Source organism: Nerophis ophidion, linkage group LG10, assembly GCF_033978795.1.
Source record: "Nerophis ophidion isolate RoL-2023_Sa linkage group LG10, RoL_Noph_v1.0, whole genome shotgun sequence".
In the NCBI taxonomy this organism is placed as follows: domain Eukaryota; kingdom Metazoa; phylum Chordata; class Actinopteri; order Syngnathiformes; family Syngnathidae; genus Nerophis; species Nerophis ophidion.
Window position 1 is genome coordinate 30,446,446 of NC_084620.1, and position 21,273 is coordinate 30,467,718.

At 44.0% G+C, this 21,273-nt stretch overlaps 2 protein-coding genes across 2 annotated transcripts; both read right to left on the reverse strand.

Moving 5' to 3' along the window:
* Nucleotides 1–127: 127 nt before the first annotated feature.
* On the reverse strand, nucleotides 128–5,199 carry emc4 (ER membrane protein complex subunit 4). The gene is made up of 6 exons (XM_061913442.1): nucleotides 5,082–5,199; nucleotides 4,527–4,651; nucleotides 4,342–4,456; nucleotides 4,127–4,280; nucleotides 3,894–4,054; nucleotides 128–540 (listed from the first exon to the last, which is right to left on the reverse strand). The coding sequence occupies exons 2-6, from the start codon at nucleotides 4,628–4,630 to the stop codon at nucleotides 505–507; spliced, it is 570 nt and encodes a 189-aa protein (XP_061769426.1). The 5' UTR covers nucleotides 4,631–4,651; nucleotides 5,082–5,199; the 3' UTR covers nucleotides 128–504.
* A 3,648-nt stretch (nucleotides 5,200–8,847) lies between these two features.
* si:cabz01101003.1 (ubiquitin carboxyl-terminal hydrolase CYLD) lies at nucleotides 8,848–20,135 on the reverse strand. The gene is made up of 17 exons (XM_061913446.1): nucleotides 20,003–20,135; nucleotides 19,603–19,768; nucleotides 19,142–19,256; nucleotides 18,918–19,075; nucleotides 18,468–18,839; nucleotides 18,290–18,395; nucleotides 15,332–15,747; nucleotides 15,098–15,263; nucleotides 14,893–15,034; nucleotides 14,687–14,809; nucleotides 13,760–13,851; nucleotides 13,624–13,687; nucleotides 13,354–13,546; nucleotides 13,175–13,283; nucleotides 11,544–11,662; nucleotides 11,266–11,473; nucleotides 8,848–9,678 (listed from the first exon to the last, which is right to left on the reverse strand). The coding sequence occupies exons 2-17, from the start codon at nucleotides 19,762–19,764 to the stop codon at nucleotides 9,494–9,496; spliced, it is 2,730 nt and encodes a 909-aa protein (XP_061769430.1). The 5' UTR covers nucleotides 19,765–19,768; nucleotides 20,003–20,135; the 3' UTR covers nucleotides 8,848–9,493.
* Nucleotides 20,136–21,273: the final 1,138 nt, after the last annotated feature.

Consider the following 21,273-nt stretch of genomic DNA (forward strand, 5'->3'; position numbering starts at 1 on the left):
ACTACGACACGCTTGCTCACCCCCGACTACATTCATGTACATAATAAAGACGTGCCATTGATTAATCTGATTTAAATAATTAATGATAAATGGTTTAAAATAACACTGGAAATAATCCACACAAACACCTCAGACACCATTTATTCAACAGGTAAATACAATTGAAATTGGTATGAATTTATTTCATTAGCACAAATGTGTAGAAAAATTAGAAGAGGTTGATAAATTAAACAAGTTAGTGACATGTATGCTAAAATCATGACAAAAATGAACACAATTTCATCTCTATGTGAAGAGGATGTTTGCTCGAAAAACATGAAAACAAAGCACAAAATTGGTGCTGCTTTCCGAAACAAAAAACACGGCAAAGGGGGTGAAAAAAAAAAAGTGGCCATGCAGAAAGCCTCGTCGCACATCCAGCTGTTCATTTATCACAAAAAAGGCTCGCCGTGGTCATCGCAGCAAAACCTTCATCTGTTGTACATTGCCAAAAATAATGGCCATTCACAGGACCATACCTCCGCCCATGATCTCCATCCTCTGTAGGGAAGACACAATTACATAAATTCAACCAACAAAATATATTTTTTGACTCAATTCAACTTTTTTTTTTTCATAACGTATATGGATTTATTTCTTGACACAATGTAAAATCTATGAAAGTTATTGGTTATGGAGGTCTCTGCTCGACTGAATGGCAGCTTAAAATGTCACTCCATCCATCCATTTCCTACCGCTTATTCCCTTTTGGGGTTGCGGGGGGCGCTGGCACCTATCTCAACTAAAATGTCACTCATTATGCAAAAAATTACTGTTTAATAAGGTTCTCCTGAGTGTCTGTTTATGCGCACCGAATCTATGCACTCTCACTGGTTTGCTCCACTTTTCACGACATGTGAAGGGAAAAATCTTGTTCCTCATTGACATGACACCGCCTCAAAAGGAGATAATTTTGTGTACACTCCCACCAAAGCAGGCAGGCATCGCTACACATCTTGAAATAAAGCTATTCCATATCCGCCAGCCAGCAACAGAAGTGGGAGCTGTACTTCAAAGTGAAAACCTAGCTGGATGTTCCATTTCATGTATGGAGGGATTATAGCTCACATAGTGTTCCCTCCTGCAGCACACAATGTTATGTCGTACGTGATGTATGGCATCTGTAATGTTTGATAAGTGCAGCGTTTCATTGTATGTAAAAGGTGGATCAAGTACACAATATCGCTCTTTGGAGGCACGCACACTATCTGAGACAGGTGTGGACAAACACAGCTTATCAGCATTAAGGCTACAGACACACAATTTCCAGTATGGCTTACTAAAATAATTTTTAAACCGTTAAAATCCCTGCAACAAAGCTAAATTTTTACACTTTTCTCCTTTTCTTACACTTCCAAATTTACTATTGTGGGACCTCAAAAACTCAATGGATAGACAGAATATGGACAACTCTGTTTCAGACGATCTCCTATATTGGTCAAAAGCCCCTCATGTGAGTACAGGGTGCCATGTTCCACAGCAGTTTAATTAGACATTTCTTTTAATTGAAGAGTTTTTTGGACACGCAAACATGCCCTGTTGTGCGGCCTGGGGATGCGCCACTCGCCAAAAATGCGGGAAGCCTCTGCATCGCATCGGAAAAAAATTATGCAAAGTAAAAGTGAGCTAGGAAGGGTGCCAATGAGTGACAACAGTAGTAACTCATGCGAAGTAAGCAAGCATACATACTAGGGGTGTGGGAAAAAATAGATTCGAATACGAATCGAATCGAATGCGTTGTGCAATTCAGAATCGATTCTCATTTTTAAAAATCGATTATTTTTCTTTTTAATCAATCCAAACTACTACACAGCAATACCATAACAATGCAATCCAATTCCAAAACCAAACCTGACCTAGCAAAACACTCAAAACTGCAATAAACAGAGCAATTGAGGAGACACAAACACGACACAGAACAAACCAAAAGTAGTGAAACAAAAATGAATATTATCAACAACAGTATCAATATTAGTTATAAATTCAGCATAGCAGTGATTAAAAATCCCTCATTGACATTATCATTAGACATTTATAAAAATAAAAAAAAAAGAACAAAAGTGTCCCAGTGGCTTACACTTGCATCGCATCTCATAAGCTTGACAACACACTGTGTCCAATGTTTTCACAAAGATAAAATAAGTCATATTTTGGGTTCGTTTAATAGTTAAAAGAAATTTACTTTATTGCAACCAGTTGATAAAACATTGTCCTTTACAATTATAAAAGCTTTTTTTTTTTTTTTATAAATCTACGACTCTGCTAGCATGTCAGAAGACTGGGGTAGATCCTGCTGAAATCCTATGTATTGAATGACTACAGAATCGTTTTGAATCGGAAAAATATCGTTTTTGAATCGAGAATCGAATAAAAAAAAATCAATATATTATCGAATCGTGACCCCAAGAATCGATATTGAATCGAATCGTGGGACATCCAAAGATTCGCAGCCTTAATACATACACATGGTAAAACTGGTATATCGCCCTCTCAGTAACAGCAAATTATTACATTTTGCCTGACAAAAACGTTGCTTCAAAAAATTGCACTTTTTCTGCATGTGTCACCAATAATCTAAACTAAACTAACACATATTGCGGTAAAATGCAGCATAAATTCAGTATTCAAGTATGATGATAATAAAATCAGGACGCCATGACTCGCCACTGCAAAACCTTTAAAAAGATTAAAAAAACCAAAAGTAAAAGCACAGGCATATATAGCGCAGTTATTGCAAACAATACATTGGAGGCAGCCAACACACAAAAGTCATAATTTCTCCGTAATTGTTGGTCCGAAGCTAATGAGGATTTTGGCACAATGAGGGTGGTACAATTATTTTTGGTTGTTCTGTATATATTTTTTTTAACTTGTATTGCGTCATCGGGAGCATATTAGACAACGGGCTCGTCACTAAACACTTCCTGAATTTATTAGGTGACCACAGATGATTCACTAGCTGCTCAAAGGGGACATATGCGGTTCCCTCCAAGGTTTCTTTTTCTATCTCATTGGGTTGAGTTTTTTCTTGCCCTGTTGTGGGATCTGAGCCGAGGATGTCGTTCTGGCTTGTGCAGCCCTTTGAGACAATTCTGATTAATCCATCCATCTTCTACCACTTTTCCCCTTTTTGGGGTTGCGTGGGGTGCTGGTGCCTATCTCAGCTGCATTCGGGCGGAAGGCGGTGTACACCCTGGACAAGTCGCCACCTCATTGCAGGGCCAACACAGATAGACAGACAACAATCACACTCATATTCACAAACTAGGGACCATTTAGTGTTGCCAATCAACCGATCCCCAGGTGCATGTCTTTGGAGGTGGGAGGAAGCCGGAGTACCCGGAGGGAACCCGGAGGGAACCCACGCAGTCACGGGGAGAACATGCAAACTCCACACAGAAAGATCCAGAGCCCGGGATTGAACCCAGGACTACTCAGGACCTTCGTATTGTAAGGCAGATGCACTAACCACTCCTCCACAGTGCTGCCACTTGTGATGAAGGGCTATATAATTAAATACATTTAGATTGATTAGTTGAATGTTTACACAGAAGTGCATAAAATATGGCCACAAACTTGCCCTCAAATTATACTATGATAAAAAAGCATGTTTTATTGAAAGTTTAAGAGATGGAGTATGTTTAGAAAATTAGACTCACTATTTTTGTTTATTTCATCAGGAAAGGTAACGCAACTAACTCAATCGCATGCATCCCGTCCTGTTATTTAGTTGGCCATACTCTCACTATACACAACTCTGACTGGAGGAATCATGAGTATGACACAGAGTAGTAGAACCCAGTACTTCAACAACGACATGACAAGCCTTTTGCTTTTTTCCATTTGAAGTCTACCTGAGGAGGTTCAATGAAAGCCAGCCAATCAGACGAGTGTGTGGGCAGCAGCCCCATTGATTGACACTTGTAGATGGCCAGCGCCGAGCCCAGCAGGTTGCCAACCAGATAGACGAGACCCTGTAACCACTGCTGACTGGAGCTCTCCAACAGCTTGAAGGCTGCGACATGACAGGGAAGAGGATGAGCTGGATATTCTCTTGTGTGTTCTTAAAAGGCATCGAGCTGCTCACTTGCAGACATGGACATGAGTGCCTGTATTGGCCTCCAGGCCATCATGCACACCATCATGATGGGGAAGATGGAGATGGTGTTTCCCGACATGTACATGATGAACAGGTTCATGGGGATCTGCTTTAGGGGTCCCAGGGCTACGTCCCAGCACCGCTGCAAGACAGGAGAACAGACCCACAGCATAGGAAACCACGTTACTATAATCCTAACTCACCTTCTCCACCAGGTTCTTGTCCGTTTCCTGGATGCTGGTGTCGGGGACAGGCTTCTCGGAATATCCGATTGGATAAATGACATCTCCTTGACCTCCCTGACGGTCGCCACGACACCTGGAGCATAGAATCGTCACGGTTACCTCAGCTAAGGTCATAGTGACAACAAATGTCTCTATTGCTCAACCTGGTGTTGACTGAACTCAGCTCCAGAGCCCACTTCATCCTCCTGGATGGAGCTCCTCCTCTTGTGGACAGAACTCCCCCTCCTTGTCCCCCCGGAGACGCCATGGCAACCAAGTGCAATGCGGGCTGAGTCGGTGAGGGATTAAAAAACAAAATAAATGCACTGAAAACAAAACAAAGCATCCCGGCCTGTTTGAAGAACGCAATTATGCATTAAAAAAAAACGGACAAAGCTGTTCCCTGTGAGCTCAATAGAAATTATTCCTTGATGTAATTACCACTGCAAACAGTACTTGATCACTTAATTAACATTATACTTGATCACTTTATTAACATTATACTTAATCACTTTAAGCATCTTTGTTCGTCTTATACGAGTGAAACTAGCATTGTAGCGACAATTAGCATTAGCCGCTAGCTAAACCAATAACAATACATTCACAAACGGATTATCGAAACCAAAAGATAAAACAAATAACGTGTGTTGTGTCACAATATCCTTATTTTACCAAGAGACAAGCCACAAAATGTCACTTTTAAGTATTTTTTTTTTTACCTCGTTAGAGTATCCAAAAACAAGCAACCGAGGGGTTTTAATGAGCACAGAAGTGAGGTCAAAATTTCTTCTCTACTTCCGGGCTCACGAGTCATGAGTTTGTTGTGTTGCGTCAATGTTGCCATCTAGTGGCGATTCAGAGACTCACTTAATTTTCACTTCATCTTTGCCTATACTCTTAAACATCAGACACACGCAATATTTCGACGTGGAAAAATCCAACATTTTTCTTTTTAACTTTAGAAATTAAAGTATTCAAATTTGGACATCAGGGATTACATCCATCCATCTTCTTCCGCTTATCCGAGGTCGGGTCGCGGGGGCAACAACCTAAGCAGGGAAACCCAGACTTCCCTCTCCCCAGCCACTTCGTCTAGCTCTTCCCGGGGGATCCCGAGGCGTTCCCAGGCCAGCCGGGAGACATAGTCTTCCCAACGTGTCCTGGGTCTTCCCCGTGGCTTCCTACCGGTTGGACGTGCCCTAAACACCTCCCTAGGGAGGCGTTCGGGTGGCATCCTGACCAGATGCCCGAACCACCTCATCTGGCTCCTCTCGATGTGAAGGAGCAGCGGCTTTACTTTGAGTGCCTCCCGGATGGCAGAGCTTCTCACCCTATCTCTAAGGGAGAGCCCCGCCACACGGCGGAGGAAACTCATTTCGGCCGCTTGTACCCGTGATCTTATCCTTTCGGTCACGACCCAAAGCTCATGACCATAGGTGAGGATGGGAACGTAGATCGACCGGTAAATTGAGAGCTTTGCCTTCCGGCTCAGCTCCTTCTTCACCACAACGGATCGGTACAACGTCCGCATTACTGAAGACGCCGCACCGATCTGCCTGTCGATCTCACGATCCACTCTTCCCCCACTCGTGAACAAGACTCCTAGGTACTTGAACTCCTCCACTTGGGGCAGGGTCTCCTCCCCAACCCGGAGATGGCATTCCACCCTTTTCCGGGCGAGAACCATGGACTCGGACTTGGAGGTGCTGATTCTCATTCCGGTCGCTTCACACTCGGCTGCAAACCGATTCAGTGAGAGCTGAAGATCCGGGTCAGATGAAGCCACCAGGACCACATCATCTGCAAAAAGTAGAGACCTAATCCTGCGGTCACCAAACCGGAACCCCTCAACGCCTTGACTGCGCCTAGAAATTCTGTCCATAAAAGTTATGAACAGAATCGGTGACAAAGGACAGCCTTGGCGGAGTCCAACCCTCACTGGAAATGTGTTCGACTTACTGCCGGCAATGCGGACCAAGCTCTGGCACTGATCGTACAGGGAGCGGACCGTCACAATAAGACAGTCCGGTACCCCATACTCTCTGAGCACCCCCCACAGGACTTCCCGAGGGACACGGTCGAATGCCTTCTCCAAGTCCACAAAGCATATGTAGACTGGTTGGGCAAACTCCCATGCACCCTCAAGAACCCTGCGGAGAGTATAGAGCTGGTCCACAGTTCCACGACCAGGACGAAAAGCACACTGTTCCTCCTGAATCCGAAAAGCACACTGTTCCTCCTGAATCCGAGGTTCGACTATCCGGCGTAGCCTCCTCTCCAGTACACCTGAATAAACCTTACCGGGAAGGCTGAGGAGTGTGATCCCACGATAGTTGGAACACACCCTCCGGTCCCCCTTCTTAAAGAGAGGAACCACTACCCCGGTCTGCCAATCCAGAGGTACCGCCCCCGATGTCCACGCGATGCTGCAGAGTCTTGTCAACCAAGACAGACCCACAGCATCCAGAGCCTTAAGGAACTCCGGGGGGGTCTCATCCACCCCTGGGGCCTTGCCACCGAGGAGCTTTTTAACTACCTCAGCGACCTCAGCCCCAGAAATAGGAGAGTCCACCACAGATTCCCCAGGCACTGCTTCCTCATAGGAAGACGTGTTGGTGGGATTGAGGAGGTCTTCAAAGTATTCCTTCCACCTATCCACAACATCCGCAGTCGAGGTCAGCAGAACACCATCCGCACCATACACGGTGTTGACAGTGCACTGCTTCCCCTTCCTGAGGCGGCGGACGGTGGTCCAGAATCGCTTCGAAGCCGTCCGGAAGTCGTTTTCCATGGCTTCCCCGAACTCCTCCCATGTCCGAGTTTTTGCCTCAGCGACCGCTGAAGCTGCACACCGCTTGGCCTGTCGGTACCTGTCCACTGCCTCCGGAGTCCTATGAGCCAAAAGGACCCGATAGGGCTCCTTCTTCAGCTTGACGGCATCCCTCACCGCTGGTGTCCACCAAGGGGTTTTAGGATTGCCGCTCCGACAAGCACCAACTACCTTGCGGCCACAGCTCCGATCAGCCGCTTCGACAGTAGAGGTGCGGAACATGGTCCACTCGGACTCAATGTCCAGCACCTCCCTCGTGACATGTTCAAAGTTTTTCCGGAGGTGGGAATTGAAACTTTCTCTGACAGGAGACTATGCCAGACGTTCCTAGCAGACCCTCACAATGCGTTTGGGCCTCCCAGGTCTGTCCGGCATCCTCCCCCGCCATCGCAGCCAACTCACCACCAGGTGGTGATTGGTAGAAAGCTCCGCCCCTCTCTTCACCCGAGTGTCCAAAACATAAGGCCGCAAATCCGATGACACAACTACAAAGTCGATCATGGAACTGCGGCCTAGGGTGTCCTGGTGCCAAGTGCACATATGGACACCCTTATGTTTGAACATGGTGTTTGTTATGGACAAACTGTGACGAGCACAAAAGTCCAATAACAAAACACCACTCGGGTTCAGATCCGGGCGGCCATTCTTCCCAATCACGCCTCTCCAGGTTTCACTGTCGTTGCCAACATGAGCGTTGAAGTCCCCCAGTAGGACAAGGGAATCACCCGGGGGAGCACTTTACAGTACTCCCTCGAGTGCTCCCAAAAAGGGTGGGTACTCTGAACTGCTGTTTGGTGCATAAGCACAAACAACAGTCAGGACCCGTCCCCCCACCCGAAGGCGGAGGGAGGCTACCCTTTCGTCCACCGGGTTAAACTCCAACGTGCAGGCTTTGAGCCGGGGGGCAACAAGAATTGCCACCCCAGCCCGTCGCCTCTCGCTGCCGGCAACGCCAGAGTGGAAGAGGGTCCAGTCCCTCTCGAGAGAAGTGGTTCCAGAGCCCTTGCTGTGCGTCGAAGTGAGTCCGACTATATCCAGCCGGAACTTCTCGACTTCGCGCACTAGCTCAGGCTCTTTCCCCCCCAGTGAGGTGACATTCCACGTCCCAAGAGTTAGCTTCTGTGGCCGAGGATCGGACCGCCAAGTGCCCTGCCTTCGGCTGCCGCCCAGCTCACATCGCACCCGACCTCTATGGCCCCTGCTATGGGTGGTGAGCCCATTGGAGGGGTGACCCACATTGCCTCTTCGGGCTGTGCCCGGCCGGGCTCCATGGGAACAGGCCCGGCCACCAGGCGCTCGCCATCGTGCCCCACCTCCGGGCCTGGCTCCAGAGGGAGGCCCCGGTGACCCGCGTCCGGGCGAGGGAAATCTGGGTCCATGTTTTTTCTTCTTCATAAAGGTCTTCGAGCTGCTCTTTGTCTGATCCCTCACCTAGAACCTGTTTGGCTTGGGAGACCCTACCAGGGGGCATAAAGCCCCCGGACACGCAAATTACTCTACCACGATAAGGTGGCAGCTTTCTTTTTTATGCATTCTAACTCGTAAATAACAATAGCAACATTGGGCTACTGTAATCAGGGATTACAGTAGCCCACAAAATTACCCAACTTTTGCAGTCTTCTCATAACTGGCCATTATAAAAAACAACAATATACTCCCAATGAACAATCTTTAATATTGTAAGAGACACATAAATATAATTTACAATTTGTTGTGCAACTGTAAACATAGTGCAAACATTTAAGACACATCCGGGCAGGTGCAAAACAACTTGTAGCAAGAACACAAATAAAAAAAATTACAATTCTTTAAACAGTGTGTTCAAAATCTATCCATCCATTTATTACCGCTTATTCCCCTTTGGGGTCGCTGGTGCCTATCTCAGCTACAATCGGGCAGAAGGCGGAGTACACCCTGGACAAGTCACCACCTCGTCGCAGTGCCAACACAGTTGGACAGACAACATTCACACACTAGGGACCAATTTAGTGTTGCCAATCAACCTATCCCCAGGTGCATGTCTTTGGAAGTGGGAGGAAGCCGAAGTACCCGGAGGGAACCCACGCATTCACGGGGAAAACATGAAAACTACACACAGAAAAATCCCGAGCCCGGGATTGAACCCTGACTACTCAGGACTTTCGTATTGTGAGGCAGACGCACTAACCCCTCTTCCACCGTGAAGCCCTGTGTTCAAAATATGTTTTAAAAATATTTTGAGTTAAATAAACTTAGAAGTGAGACATTATGACATTATTACTTTTTTCATTGGGATTATGAAAAGACAACTGACGCGAGAGGTCACTTGTAGAGGCTGAGTTCGGGGCTGTGGTAAAAGCACATGTACGAGTCACACAGCAGACGGCGAGCAGGTTCCTGTAAGGAGGCGGGGTCAACTCTGCTGAGCTCTTCTTGTGATAGGTTGAAGTAGCTGCCCACCTCCGGGCACGGCTTCACCAGGGGCACGTTGAAGCCATTCTCACCTCCTGGATGAAACAAAATTTCAGTTGTTATCTGGTGATGGATATCAAGTTAAAGTTAAAGGCCTACTGAAACCCACTACTACCCACCACGCAGTCTGATAGTTTATATATCAATGATGAAATATTAACATTGCAACACATGCCAATACGGCCTTTTTAGTTGACTAAATTACAATTTTAAATTTCCCGGGAGTTTCTTCTTGAAAACGTTGTGTAATGATGACGCGTACGCAAGACGTCACGCGTTTTTAAGAAGTATGAGCGCTACGCACACACACACACACACACACACAGCTAAATGTCGTCTGCTTTAACGGTTTTTTTTGGACATCTGTGTTGTTGAATCTTTTGCAATTTGTTCAATTAATATTGGAGAAGTCACAGTAGAAAGATGGAGTTGGGAAGCTTTAGCCTTTAGCCACACAAACACACGGTATTTCCTTGTTTAAAATTCCCGGAGCTGAAACTTTCCTATGGATCAGAGCGCGGTCAAGCCAACATGGATCCCGACCGAATGTCAACCAACAGGTTTCGGTGAGAAATTTGTGGTTAAAAAGTCAGTTCTTACTGGAGAAAAGCTGAGCTTGTGCCGTTGACTCCCCCGAGACACTGCGCGTCAACACACCCGTGGAGACAACCTTCCGACTATCAGGTGCTATTTAACTCACTAAAACACTAGCAACACAATAAAAAGATAAGGGATTTCCCAGATTTATCCTAGTAAATGTGTTTAAAAACATCAGAATCCGTCCCAATGCAATCGCGTTTTTTTTAACTCGTTTTTTATTTTTTTAAATTCTAGTCCGTCGCTATCAATATCCTCAAACACAAATCTTTCATCCTCGCTCAAATTAATGGGGAAATTGTCATTTTCTCGGTCCAAATAGCACTTTTGTTGGAGGCTCCCATTAAAAATAATGTGAATATGTGAGGAGCCCCCACACTTGCGACGTCATTGTCTGCGACTTCCGGTAAAGGCAGGGCTTTTCTCTTAACACCGACAGTTGCGCACTTTACCGTGGATGTTCTCTAATAAATCCTTTCAGCAAAAATATGGCAATATCGCAAAATGATCAAGTATAACACATAGAATGGACCTGCTATCCCCGTTTAAATAAGAAAATCTCATTTCAGTAGGCCTTTAAAGTTTTAATCATTGTCACACACACACTGGGTGCGGTGAAATATGTCCTCTGCATTTGAACCATCCCCTTGTTCACCCCTTGGGTGGTGAGGGGAGCAGTGAGCAGCAGTGTGCGCCACGCTTGGGAATCATTTGGTGATTTAACCCCCAATTCCAACCCTTGATGCTGAGTGCCAAGCAGGGAAGCAATGGGTCCCATTTTTTGTGGTCGTTGGTATGACTCGGCCAGTCTCAGGACGGACACTCTAACCACAAGGCCACTGAGTTGCTAAGTTTATTGGACTTCGCTACACAACTTAAAATAAAGCTCTGCCAACTATCAGTCAGCCTCGCACTTGGTCAGAGACAAACACAGTTCCTTAGCATTAAAGATAAAGACACACAAAACGACATGTTCTCAGTATGGCTTATTCCAAGCATTTTTAAGAAGTTATTTTACGTCTCACCTTCGCGGTCAGCCATGCTGTCAAAAAACAGCCAATCAGAGGGCAAAGGCCCGTATTTGACAAAGCTGACGTAATGGCTGGTCTCGATGCACGTCACAGCGAAGAGAACCATCTTCTGGCGGGCACAGTTCATCAGGCCGATCATCGCCCCTTCGGGGATGCTAAGCTCAACTGGGGAGTGGGAGCCTCGCATCTTGTGACCATGGACCTGATGAAAAACAAAACGTACTTGAAGGTCTTATGAGCTGAGCCGTGCTAACTGCTTGGGCATGGAGTACCTGTGTGTTGCAGGTGTGACAGTACTGTTTGAGATGTCCTGGCGTTATGTCTTCGTCTCCATAACACTCCACACACTCCCACTGGGCGACCGCCTGACAGATGCTGCACTGCCTCAATGCTAGACACAAAGGACAAGTGTTTTCAGTCACCCAAGAAAATTGAGCCCTTTTACCCAAAGGGTAGTGGGGAAAATGCTTCATAGGACACACTAGCATACATAAAATACAGATACCCTTTTAAGTTTTCTAATCAATGTTTTGCTAGGTCTTAAAGGTGCCCTGGCAAAAAGGTTTCACTTGCTGGCGGTCATGTTTTTCAACCAATCTTCTGACTGTACGGACTTGATCCTGTCAAATCTGTCACCAAATTTAGTGGTGAGTCGGTAAAATACAATAAAGTAACAGTGAATGCTTGACAGAGTGAATGTGTAAAACATTTCAAGTAAGCCTTAATAGTAACGGCGCCACTGTATTTTGTCATTGTCTGAATCAATCTTGTGCAAAATTACTGATTGAATTGAGAAGGTCTCTCAAATTCTAATTCAGCTCCATGAATATACATTGTTGCAAACGGGAGGTAGACTCCCTCCATCTATTTTCAATTACAATTGCAATTTTAATTCAAGGAAGTTGAATTGAACTTTCATGAAACTCCAATTGATAATATTTGTGTATTCTAGGATCACGGTTTTTTACATATTTCAGAGAAATAGTATTACTATTGAAATATTTTATTTTAATTACTGCAAATGTTTTCATCACCAATTAGGTATAAAAGTATTTTCAGTGAAACAAACATTTAGATTTTCTGTATTATAACATTCAAATTATGGAAAACGGTGGATAAATACTAAATTTCCCAGAATGCTTTATTTCATACAAGCATTCAAAACAAATATTCAAAATGAAGGGAATTGGTGTTAAATATAAGTTTTTGTATAGTAATTTTTTACTATTTAAAAAAGGAACTTTTAGGGGAATTTTGCCTCATCGTTTGCATTCATTATGAAAGACATGATGGATGGATTTTTTTAAAATACATTGTAAATTGTAAATGTAAATAAATGTCCGCTTAGAGCGGAGCCAATGGGAGCGCCACTATATTGCCCAGAAAACCCACTGAATAATTATTCCAATAGCGCCAACAATACTCCATTTACATTTTGTGACTTGAATATTAACCAAGTGTTGGTGATGTTGTTATAATGAGCGCAAACGCAGACAAACTATTTATAGCGGTGACGTGATCACTTCCGGTGTGTGCCTATTTTTTACATCATCAAGTGGTCTGCCGTTTTCTTGCTTTCATTCTTCCTGGAAGTTGATTGTAGATCATAAATCACGCATTTCAGCTAAAAAGTAGATGGCTGAGGATGTAATCTCACAAGTTGGAACTCTTAGACAGCCATTGAGGACCTGAAACTGGCGAGAACGACACGAAAAGCGCTTGTTTCCCAATTCTTATTTGAAATTTGGAATTCTGATAATAGCAGAGGAAGCACAGAATGCGTGCAGATTTTACAAAATGTTCTCCTTTTTGTGTGCAACGGTTTAGGATTAGAAGAGTTTGCTCATCCACACAAAAATCTCTAAAATAAAGACATTTGAAATAGGACATAATTGTCAGTTACTGTCATCCAGCAGGTCTGTGATGTCCAGGCACAGGGTGGGCAAGATGGCATCAAACATCTTAAAGTCCTTGCCAAAGCGAGGCATGAGAAGTAAGAGGCTGGATGGAGCCTGTGGTGGAGGTCAAACAAGAGGTTTCAGAAGTTCTGAGTGTCTGCTTGGAAGCATCGAGTTCGTTCACCTCCGCAAACTTGAGGCTGGCATGGAGGAATGATGACTCCAGCAGGGCTTGTACACTGGCCACTCTCATGCGGTTGAATAGTGGTGAGGGCAACAAAATGGGGGACTTTTTGGGGGAGGACGGCGAGGAGGCAGGAGTGTGAGGCGGAAAGAGCTGGTAGAGGTGACACTCCTGCTGCTTTTGAGTCATTGACCTGGATAAGGAAATAAAAATGATAAGGTGAAGAAAAACAAGAGAAAGAGAACAGGGAGGAAGTATGTACGACATCACCTGATCTTGAGGAGCGGCTCGACTCGGAGGAGCTGGAAGAGCTTGTTGAGGAACTCTTCCGGATCTGGACAAGCATAAAAGACGAGCGGCGTGACGACATTCCTCAGGTGGATTGCACCGCGCTAAGCTCACGTACCTTTTTCTTGGTTAGTGAAGCCTGCGTTTGTGTTGGCTGCCTCCAGCAGCCGCCTCAAGGCCATGGTCTTACTGGCACACACGTAGCCGTACCTTAAGGAAGCCATTGTCAACAAAACATCATCATACAGACATGACACTCTCTCTTCTCCTGCTGAAAAGCTTCACACAAAAGGGCAAAACACCTGACTTTGACTTTAGGATTTTTGGCAGAATCCCCACCAAATTTGGTCCACACATTTATGGTACTAAACATTAGTTGAAAAACATGGCCGCCATCAAGCAAAACATCTTTACAGGGGCACCTCGGGACCATCAGCAACTAAAGGTTTTTTTCCCTCAGGCCATAACACTCATGAACGCATCATAATAATCCAGTCAATTCCCCCCCAAAACGGATTCACTTGCTTGAATATAAAGACAATATAACATACATCCATAAACATGGATGCATATGCAAAAGTGCAATATATTTATCTGTATGTTGATATACATACATCTATTTATAAATAAATGTATTTATTTATATCTGCACATTATTGCTCTTTAATCCCGCACTACAACGAGCTAATGCAAAAAAAATGTGTTCTTATCTGTACTGTAAAGTTCAAATTTGAATGACAATAAAATGAAGTCTATGTCTAAATTTCCATAAGTCATTGACCACTTGTCTAATGATTAAAAAAACTCCTTTTTACTGTACTGTACATTTTCAGTACTATACAGTAGTATTGTACTGAAATACACGGTTCTACTGTACTGTATTACGTGTAGGCTCGCATGTCTTCCAAAGGATTTTGGCCACAACCCACAGGGGGCAATACAAACCCACCCGCATGTTGTATTTTGTCCAAGTGACACATATGTGTGTCATTGTCAAAAGCATGCACAAGGTCTTTGATTTTGAAAGTGAAAGGAATGCTAGTACCTGCGCAGGGGATTAACAATTTCGCAGCGTAGCAGGTCTTGTGCTTGCTTGGAGCTCTGATCTTCTTTCTCCTCCGACGGCCAAAACAACAACCAGTCTGCTGAGCCACAGCAGGAGAAGAGGCTGCACACAGAAAGACGCCACAAGAAAAAAATGAGACATCATGCATCCCAAGATCTCTGAAAAACAGGACATAAACGCAGCACCTGAAGAGTGTGGCATCCAGGTAGCAGGAGTTGAGGTGACCTTGAATGCCTCTCTTCCAGCCCTGATAAAGCTCCTTGACTTTATCGCTTTCCAAAGGAGGCGTATGGTCCTCCACGCGCTCGCTGCCCCACTCTGCAAAAGCTACCAATGCACAGAAAGATGTGTGAACTCTCTTCTCTGACACACGACACACAAACTAATCACCTATGGAGTTACAGCGCTCCACTTGATTGACACGAGCTTCAGGAGCAGGGAATCTGGAGTCCCGCCTGCAGTTAGAGAGCTTGACGAAGAGCCCCTTGTTAGGCGGGCAGCGGAAGTGGCGTTCGCCAATGTAACTGCCATCCGTTCCTGCCGCCATCTCCTGGTCCTGGGTAGTAGTAAAGCACACACATGAAACATCTGGCCTGAAGGAGGAGCTTTGCCATAAAAACATACCAGCTCGATGCCTGCCACCACCTCAGGAACCCCATTAATGTTTCCAATCCAGCGAATCACCCCATAAAGGGGCGGGTCATTCACTTCCACCATGGAGCCCACCTCCAGGGTCTCCCCGCTGTCCCTCGCTGCCTCATCGACGTCTTCCAACATGGGAGGTGAGGGAAGACTGCGTGGGCCATTTGTGGTATGCACCACAGTGACCGCCGGCTTGGGAGGCGGCGAAGGAATGAAATTGTGGACCAACTTGGGGAGGGTTGGCGGCGGAGGAACAGGTTTCAGGTTTTTTTTGTATGGGGGCATCAGGGCAGCCCGTGGGGCGGGCGTGGGTGCTGAGGCATGTTTAGTAGTGGGTGCCGAGGTGTTCAAAATGGATTTCAGGACTTGGGGAGGATGGATTTTAGGCTGCTGGGACTCTGGGGAGTGTAGAGCACAGAAGTCAGACGCGAAAACAAATGAGGACATTATGCAGATGAATAGTAGAGATGCAACGATAAACAGCTTTTACCATTAACCGCGATTAAAAACATCATAGTTACTTAATAGCAAAGGCTCCACCACAGTATGTTTCAGTCCTCCTCACTCATTCCATATGCTGGCATGTTCTTTTCATCATACCTTGCCCAAAACACTAACGGTGCACGCGCCTATCGAGAGGCATGAGAGTATGCTACAATAGCTTAAAATGGAAGCAGGACACAACAGTGAAGTTGTCTCAAAAAAAAAAAGTGGTAACATTTCGGGTACTTAGAAAATAAGTTATTAAAGATGATGGCTCACGCATTTGCAGCACCCGCCAGAAGAAATTATGTGGTTAAATGTTCTAAAACGTCCATTATGGTGCAGCATTTGTGGGATCACCAACATGCTTTACACGCCAAAGTAAAAGTAAGACATAATAAATGATAAAATAAATGATAAATGGGTTGTACTTGTATAGCGCTTTTCTACCTTCAAGGTACTCACAGCGCTTTGACACTACTTCCAGATTCACCCATTCACACACACATTCACACACTGATGGAGGGAGCTGCCATGCAAGGCGCTAACAGCACCCATCAGGAGCAAGGGTGAAGTGTCTTGCTCAGGACACAACGGACGTCACGAGGTTGGTAATAGTCGACTTAAACTATATAAGTGGCATGTTACTTCATTAAGAATTAAGTTAACTACACAGGTGTCACTTACAATCAGTAGTTTGGTGTTGAGTCGGTTCAGTGTAAAGAAACAGCAACAGGTCATTCCGTGACCGTTTAATGTTAGAGATTGCCTCTTCCTGTCTGTGTTGAATAAACTATAGGCATTTAAAGTTGATATAGCAAGTGTAAAACACTAACATAACAATAGGAGCGTGTATAATAACATCACTATGCCATGGGATCATAAATATGTTAATTCAGGTTGTTTTCAGTATATTAAATGCAATCTTATTTTTTTAGGTACAAACTCCATCTGATATAACGAAAATATTGTCTGATTAGAAGAAAATTTGAAAAGTACTTGAGTTTATTATTCACACATTTTACCTTGATGGATCAATAAAGTTAATTGTAAACTTATATCAATAATACATTTATTAATTAAATACTTTAATATTAATAATATTTTTTGTTTATTGTTATAATTTATTTTACTGTCATTACGTTATTATTCTTTCAGACAGTAATAAATAACACATCAAAATCTCTAAGTAATTAGTATGATTTTATAAATGTTTTGTTGTGAAATGATTCAATGCATAATAATTGTGGAACTGTGATTGCATCACTAACGTCAAATAAACATGATATGGAGGTGCTCTGACGGCAATTAGTAGCGTGTAAAACAACATCACTATGCCATAGGATCATAAATATGTTCATTCAAGTTGTTATTAACACAGCATAAACTAGATGAATAAAAATGAATGAACTGGCATGAAAGAGTTAATGATAATAACACTTTTTGCTCAAAAAGGTTCATTTATGTCATGATCCGTGGCCCGGATCATGTTTCGTTATGTTCTGTTAGTTTTGGACTCCCTTAGTTCCGGTTCATGCGCCTCTGGGTTTGTTTTCGTTTCCATGAGAATTAATTGGGTTCACCTGGCTCTGGTTAGTGGTCGGCACGCTCACCTGCTGCCAACCACTAATCAGAGAACTATTTATTAACCTTGCTCGCCATGCTCAGTCTGGCTTCATCATTTGCTACATGCAACAGTTACGTGGGATAAATTCCTTCTCTCCTGCTTCTTGACTCCTGCACCAAGTCTTGCCTTAGCTTCTCGTGCGTGCCATCGGCACGCTTTCCTTTTGCTTGTCGGTTTTTGGTACGTGTTCGATTTTTGAAGAATAAATCATTTTCCTATCTGCACGCCTTGTCCGGAGTGGTCCGTCTGCATCCCGGGAGAACGAACCCTGCAATAAGCTGCGACCCCCCCGCCGTGACAATTATGTCTTGTTGTTCATTTACTTTTCAAATTTTATTGTAATCAGACAATATTTTCAGTATATTAGATGGAGTCTTATTTTTTAGGTAAAAATTCCATCCAATATGCCGAAAATATTGTCTGATTACAAGAACATTTGAAAAGTACTCAAAGTTTATTACTTACAGGATCAACATTTACCCCTGGGGGATTAATAAAGTTAATTGTAGACTTATATCAATAATACATTTATCAAATATATACATTTATATTAATAATAATTTTTGTTTATTGTTATACATCCATCCATATTCTACCGCTTGTCCCGTTCATAATTTATTCTACTGTCATTACGTTATTATTCTTTCCGACAGTAATAAATAACACATTAAAATCTCTAAGAAATTAATAGTATTTTATAAATGTTTTTTTGTGAAATGATTTACTGCATAATAATTGTAAACCGCGATTATTCCCCGGATTATAACCTTAGTCAAAATCTACAATCGTTGCATCACTAACGACAAATAAACATGATATGGAGGTGACACCTGGGGTAACATCCGATGCGGGAAGCAGTTTTCCATACGCGGCATAAGGAATTTGACACAACCTCTCTCCTCCATAATGTCCATCCCAGTCGCCAGTCGGAGTGTCCTAGGACAGAATTCCAAGTTTTTGACACGCTGCTTGACATTACACGTGTTTGAAAGCAATGAAGGTACTGACCAGCAGGATGCCCACATAAGTCCCAGATGAAGACCGAGCAGGCAAAGGACCGCAGAAGCGCACCTCTCCGCTCAAAGCAGTGCCCTCCTGGAATATATTCACCCGTTGTCCCACACTCAGTGTTGCCGCAGACGCCTGCTCGGTCGCTCCGGACAGGAAGCCCAGCGACGGGGGCTGAACATCAAGGTGGCTGTGACTCCTGTGCACGGCACGGCGATGGTGGACACTGTGGCGGAGCTGACGCGGCCTTTGTTGGCCATTTGCGCTGCGGTTTTGGTATTTCCCTTTTATGTGGCTGATCGGGACATAGATGAGGCTTCCGTCAGAGTTGGTGTAGAGATTATTGGCGATGTCTTTGTTTGCTGTGGAGCCCTTCAGCCAACACGTTATTATCATTAATAACCCTTATCCACAGAACAAGTTCTAAAAGTGTGCAGACGTTGACTTTACCAAGAGCTGCACCCCAAAGAAATGAGCTCTGCTCTCTTGAGTCAGAGGCCCGAAATATTTGAGCTCAGCCTCATAATAGTCGTCCCCTGGGCCAGTTCGGGCCCACAGGCGGGTGCCGATGGGCAGACTGGCCAAGTCGAGCAGTTTCTGAGGATCTTCTGAAAACAACAAAACCTTACAATAAATAAAGTGAACTCCACCTTCATTACTTTTTAATGGCTTACGTAGTAGTTTTAGGCGAGTCTCTGGTTCCACGGGCTCCAACAGTCCAACACAGTTAGTTGGTACCTCCTGCAGAACACTTTTCGGCACTGTCGTAGTAATCGCCTTTTCCAGCACCTGTTTAGTTCAGTTTCAGTTTATATCGAACATGCATACGGTACAATGTAATGCATCACACATTTCCTGTTGTTTCATGACAGCACATCTAGAAAGCAGTAGGATGAAGCAGAGCTTATTTAATCCTACTACCTTTTCACGCCACAGCAATTTTATTCAATGTCCTTGTTCTCTGTAACAGCACAGTGAACTAATAAATAATAAATAAATAATATACCATAGTAAGCAAACAAATACTTAATACATAAATAATATTTGTCTCAATCTGGGTTTAACTATTTTATTGGGAATTTACCCAGACTAGTTCAAAGCAGTTTGAATGTAACACGTCGCACATATTTAGTACCTTTATACAGACGAACTCGGAGTTGTTGGAAGGCTTCTCCTCACACATGGTCCCCCGCTGCAGGCAGATGGCACCTTCCGAGCGGCTCTGGACAAGCTGGTTGGTCGAAATTAAGGACACTTTCCGGGGTACTATCCGTCTAAGGCCATTGGGTCCTGACATGTTGCTTTAATCATGAAACGAAATAAAACCTCGGCATTTAATGTAAGAATGGAGGACTAGGTGAACTTGAGTCGTTAACACGTTAAAACCCTGGCAATGGCGGTAAAAGACCACATTCAACCTGTAGTCGTTTATGTTCAGCGTTAAGAGCGGACTTCCGCTTGAGACAACAAAGTGGTATCCGAGTGATAACTTCAAAGAACAATTACGTGGAGGAGAAAAACGAGGTCAATCTTACCGACTTTAATAAAGGGACTCGAATTAAGCTGAAGTCAAGAACTCCCATAACAGAGTGGCAAAGCCGGAAGCGGACAAACTGACGGCAGCGTCAACCAATGGGAAGTCACATAAGTTCAGTAGCCAATGAGGTTGAACGTAGGCGTTTCTTTTTAAAGCTTCCTTTTGTTAATGGCAACTGTGATAATGCAGTTTATACCTCTAACAACCAAAAAGCTGTGAAAACTATGATGCTGTGCTCCAAATTTGCATTATTTACGGAACTTGTGTGAGCCTATGGCTTTACACATATATATAATTTGTTTTTTTTTTTAGTTGCTTTAATGAGTTGTGGCGCTGCGTTTGTACTGTTTCAGTACATGTTTTGATTATAATAATTGTTTTGCTTGTGAATGTTGTAAATGTTGAATACTATAAATAAAGTTTAAATAATAAAAATAAAAATAATAATACAGTTTATTTGATGGATCCTTGTTTTAATCAAATCCAGCTTTGACGCCACTAAATTTGTGGTGTAAAAGGCTATTTTTAGAACGTAAAATTAAAACACACCTCTTGATTTTACGTCAAAACAACCACAAACAATTTTCCGTCACCTGTATACACAGTTCAGCTGTTTTCTCTAATATGGAATTGTTGAGTATATCTTTGCTTTGCGTTTTTTTTTAATCCAGCCGTCCATCCTTCTCTTCCGCTTATCCAAAGTCGGGTCGCCGTGGCAGCAGCCTAAGCAAGAGAAGCCCAGACTTCCTTGTCTACAGCGACTTCGTGCAGCTCTCCCCGGAAGATCCCAAAGCATTTCCAAGCCAGCTTGGAGACATATAGTCTCTCCACACTGTCCTGGGTCTTCCCTGTGGTCTCGGAAGCACCCTATAAACGGGTCCGGCTTACTGCCTGCGGACAAAGCTCTGACATTGATCATACAGGGAGCAAACCGCCACAATCTGATACCCCATAGTCTCCGAGAACTCCCCACAGGTCTTCCCGAGGGACACAGTCGAATGCCAAGTCCACAAAGCACATGTCGACTTGTTGGGCGAACTCCAATTTACCCTTAAGAATCCTGCCAAGAGCACACAGTTGGCCCACAGTTTCACAACCAAGACAAAAAAACACACTGCTACTCAAGAATCTGAGGTTCAATTATTCGGTGTAGTCTCCTCTTCAGTACACCCAAATAGACCTTACCGGAAAGGCTGAGGAATGTGATCCCCCAATAGTTGGAACACACCCTCCTTTTTTCAAAGTTATATGGTAAACCAAAGAAGAAAT

Excerpts from the sequence above, each read along its gene's own strand:
- si:cabz01101003.1 (XM_061913446.1), bottom strand. The coding sequence starts at position 19,764 with ATGTCAGGACCCAATGGCCTTAGACGGATAGTACCCCGGAAAGTGTCC. Across the intron at positions 19,076-19,141 it reads GACTCGCCTAAAACTACTAC|AAGATCCTCAGAAACTGCTC; the intron begins GTAAGCCATTAA and ends TGTTGTTTTCAG. Across the intron at positions 15,748-18,289 it reads CGCATCGGATGTTACCCCAG|AGTCCCAGCAGCCTAAAATC; the intron begins GTGTCACCTCCA and ends TACACTCCCCAG.
- emc4 (XM_061913442.1), bottom strand. The coding sequence starts at position 4,630 with ATGGCGTCTCCGGGGGGACAAGGAGGGGGAGTTCTGTCCACAAGAGGA. Across the intron at positions 4,281-4,341 it reads ACAAGAACCTGGTGGAGAAG|CGGTGCTGGGACGTAGCCCT; the intron begins GTGAGTTAGGAT and ends CCTGTCTTGCAG. Across the intron at positions 4,055-4,126 it reads ACTCATGTCCATGTCTGCAA|CCTTCAAGCTGTTGGAGAGC; the intron begins GTGAGCAGCTCG and ends GTCATGTCGCAG.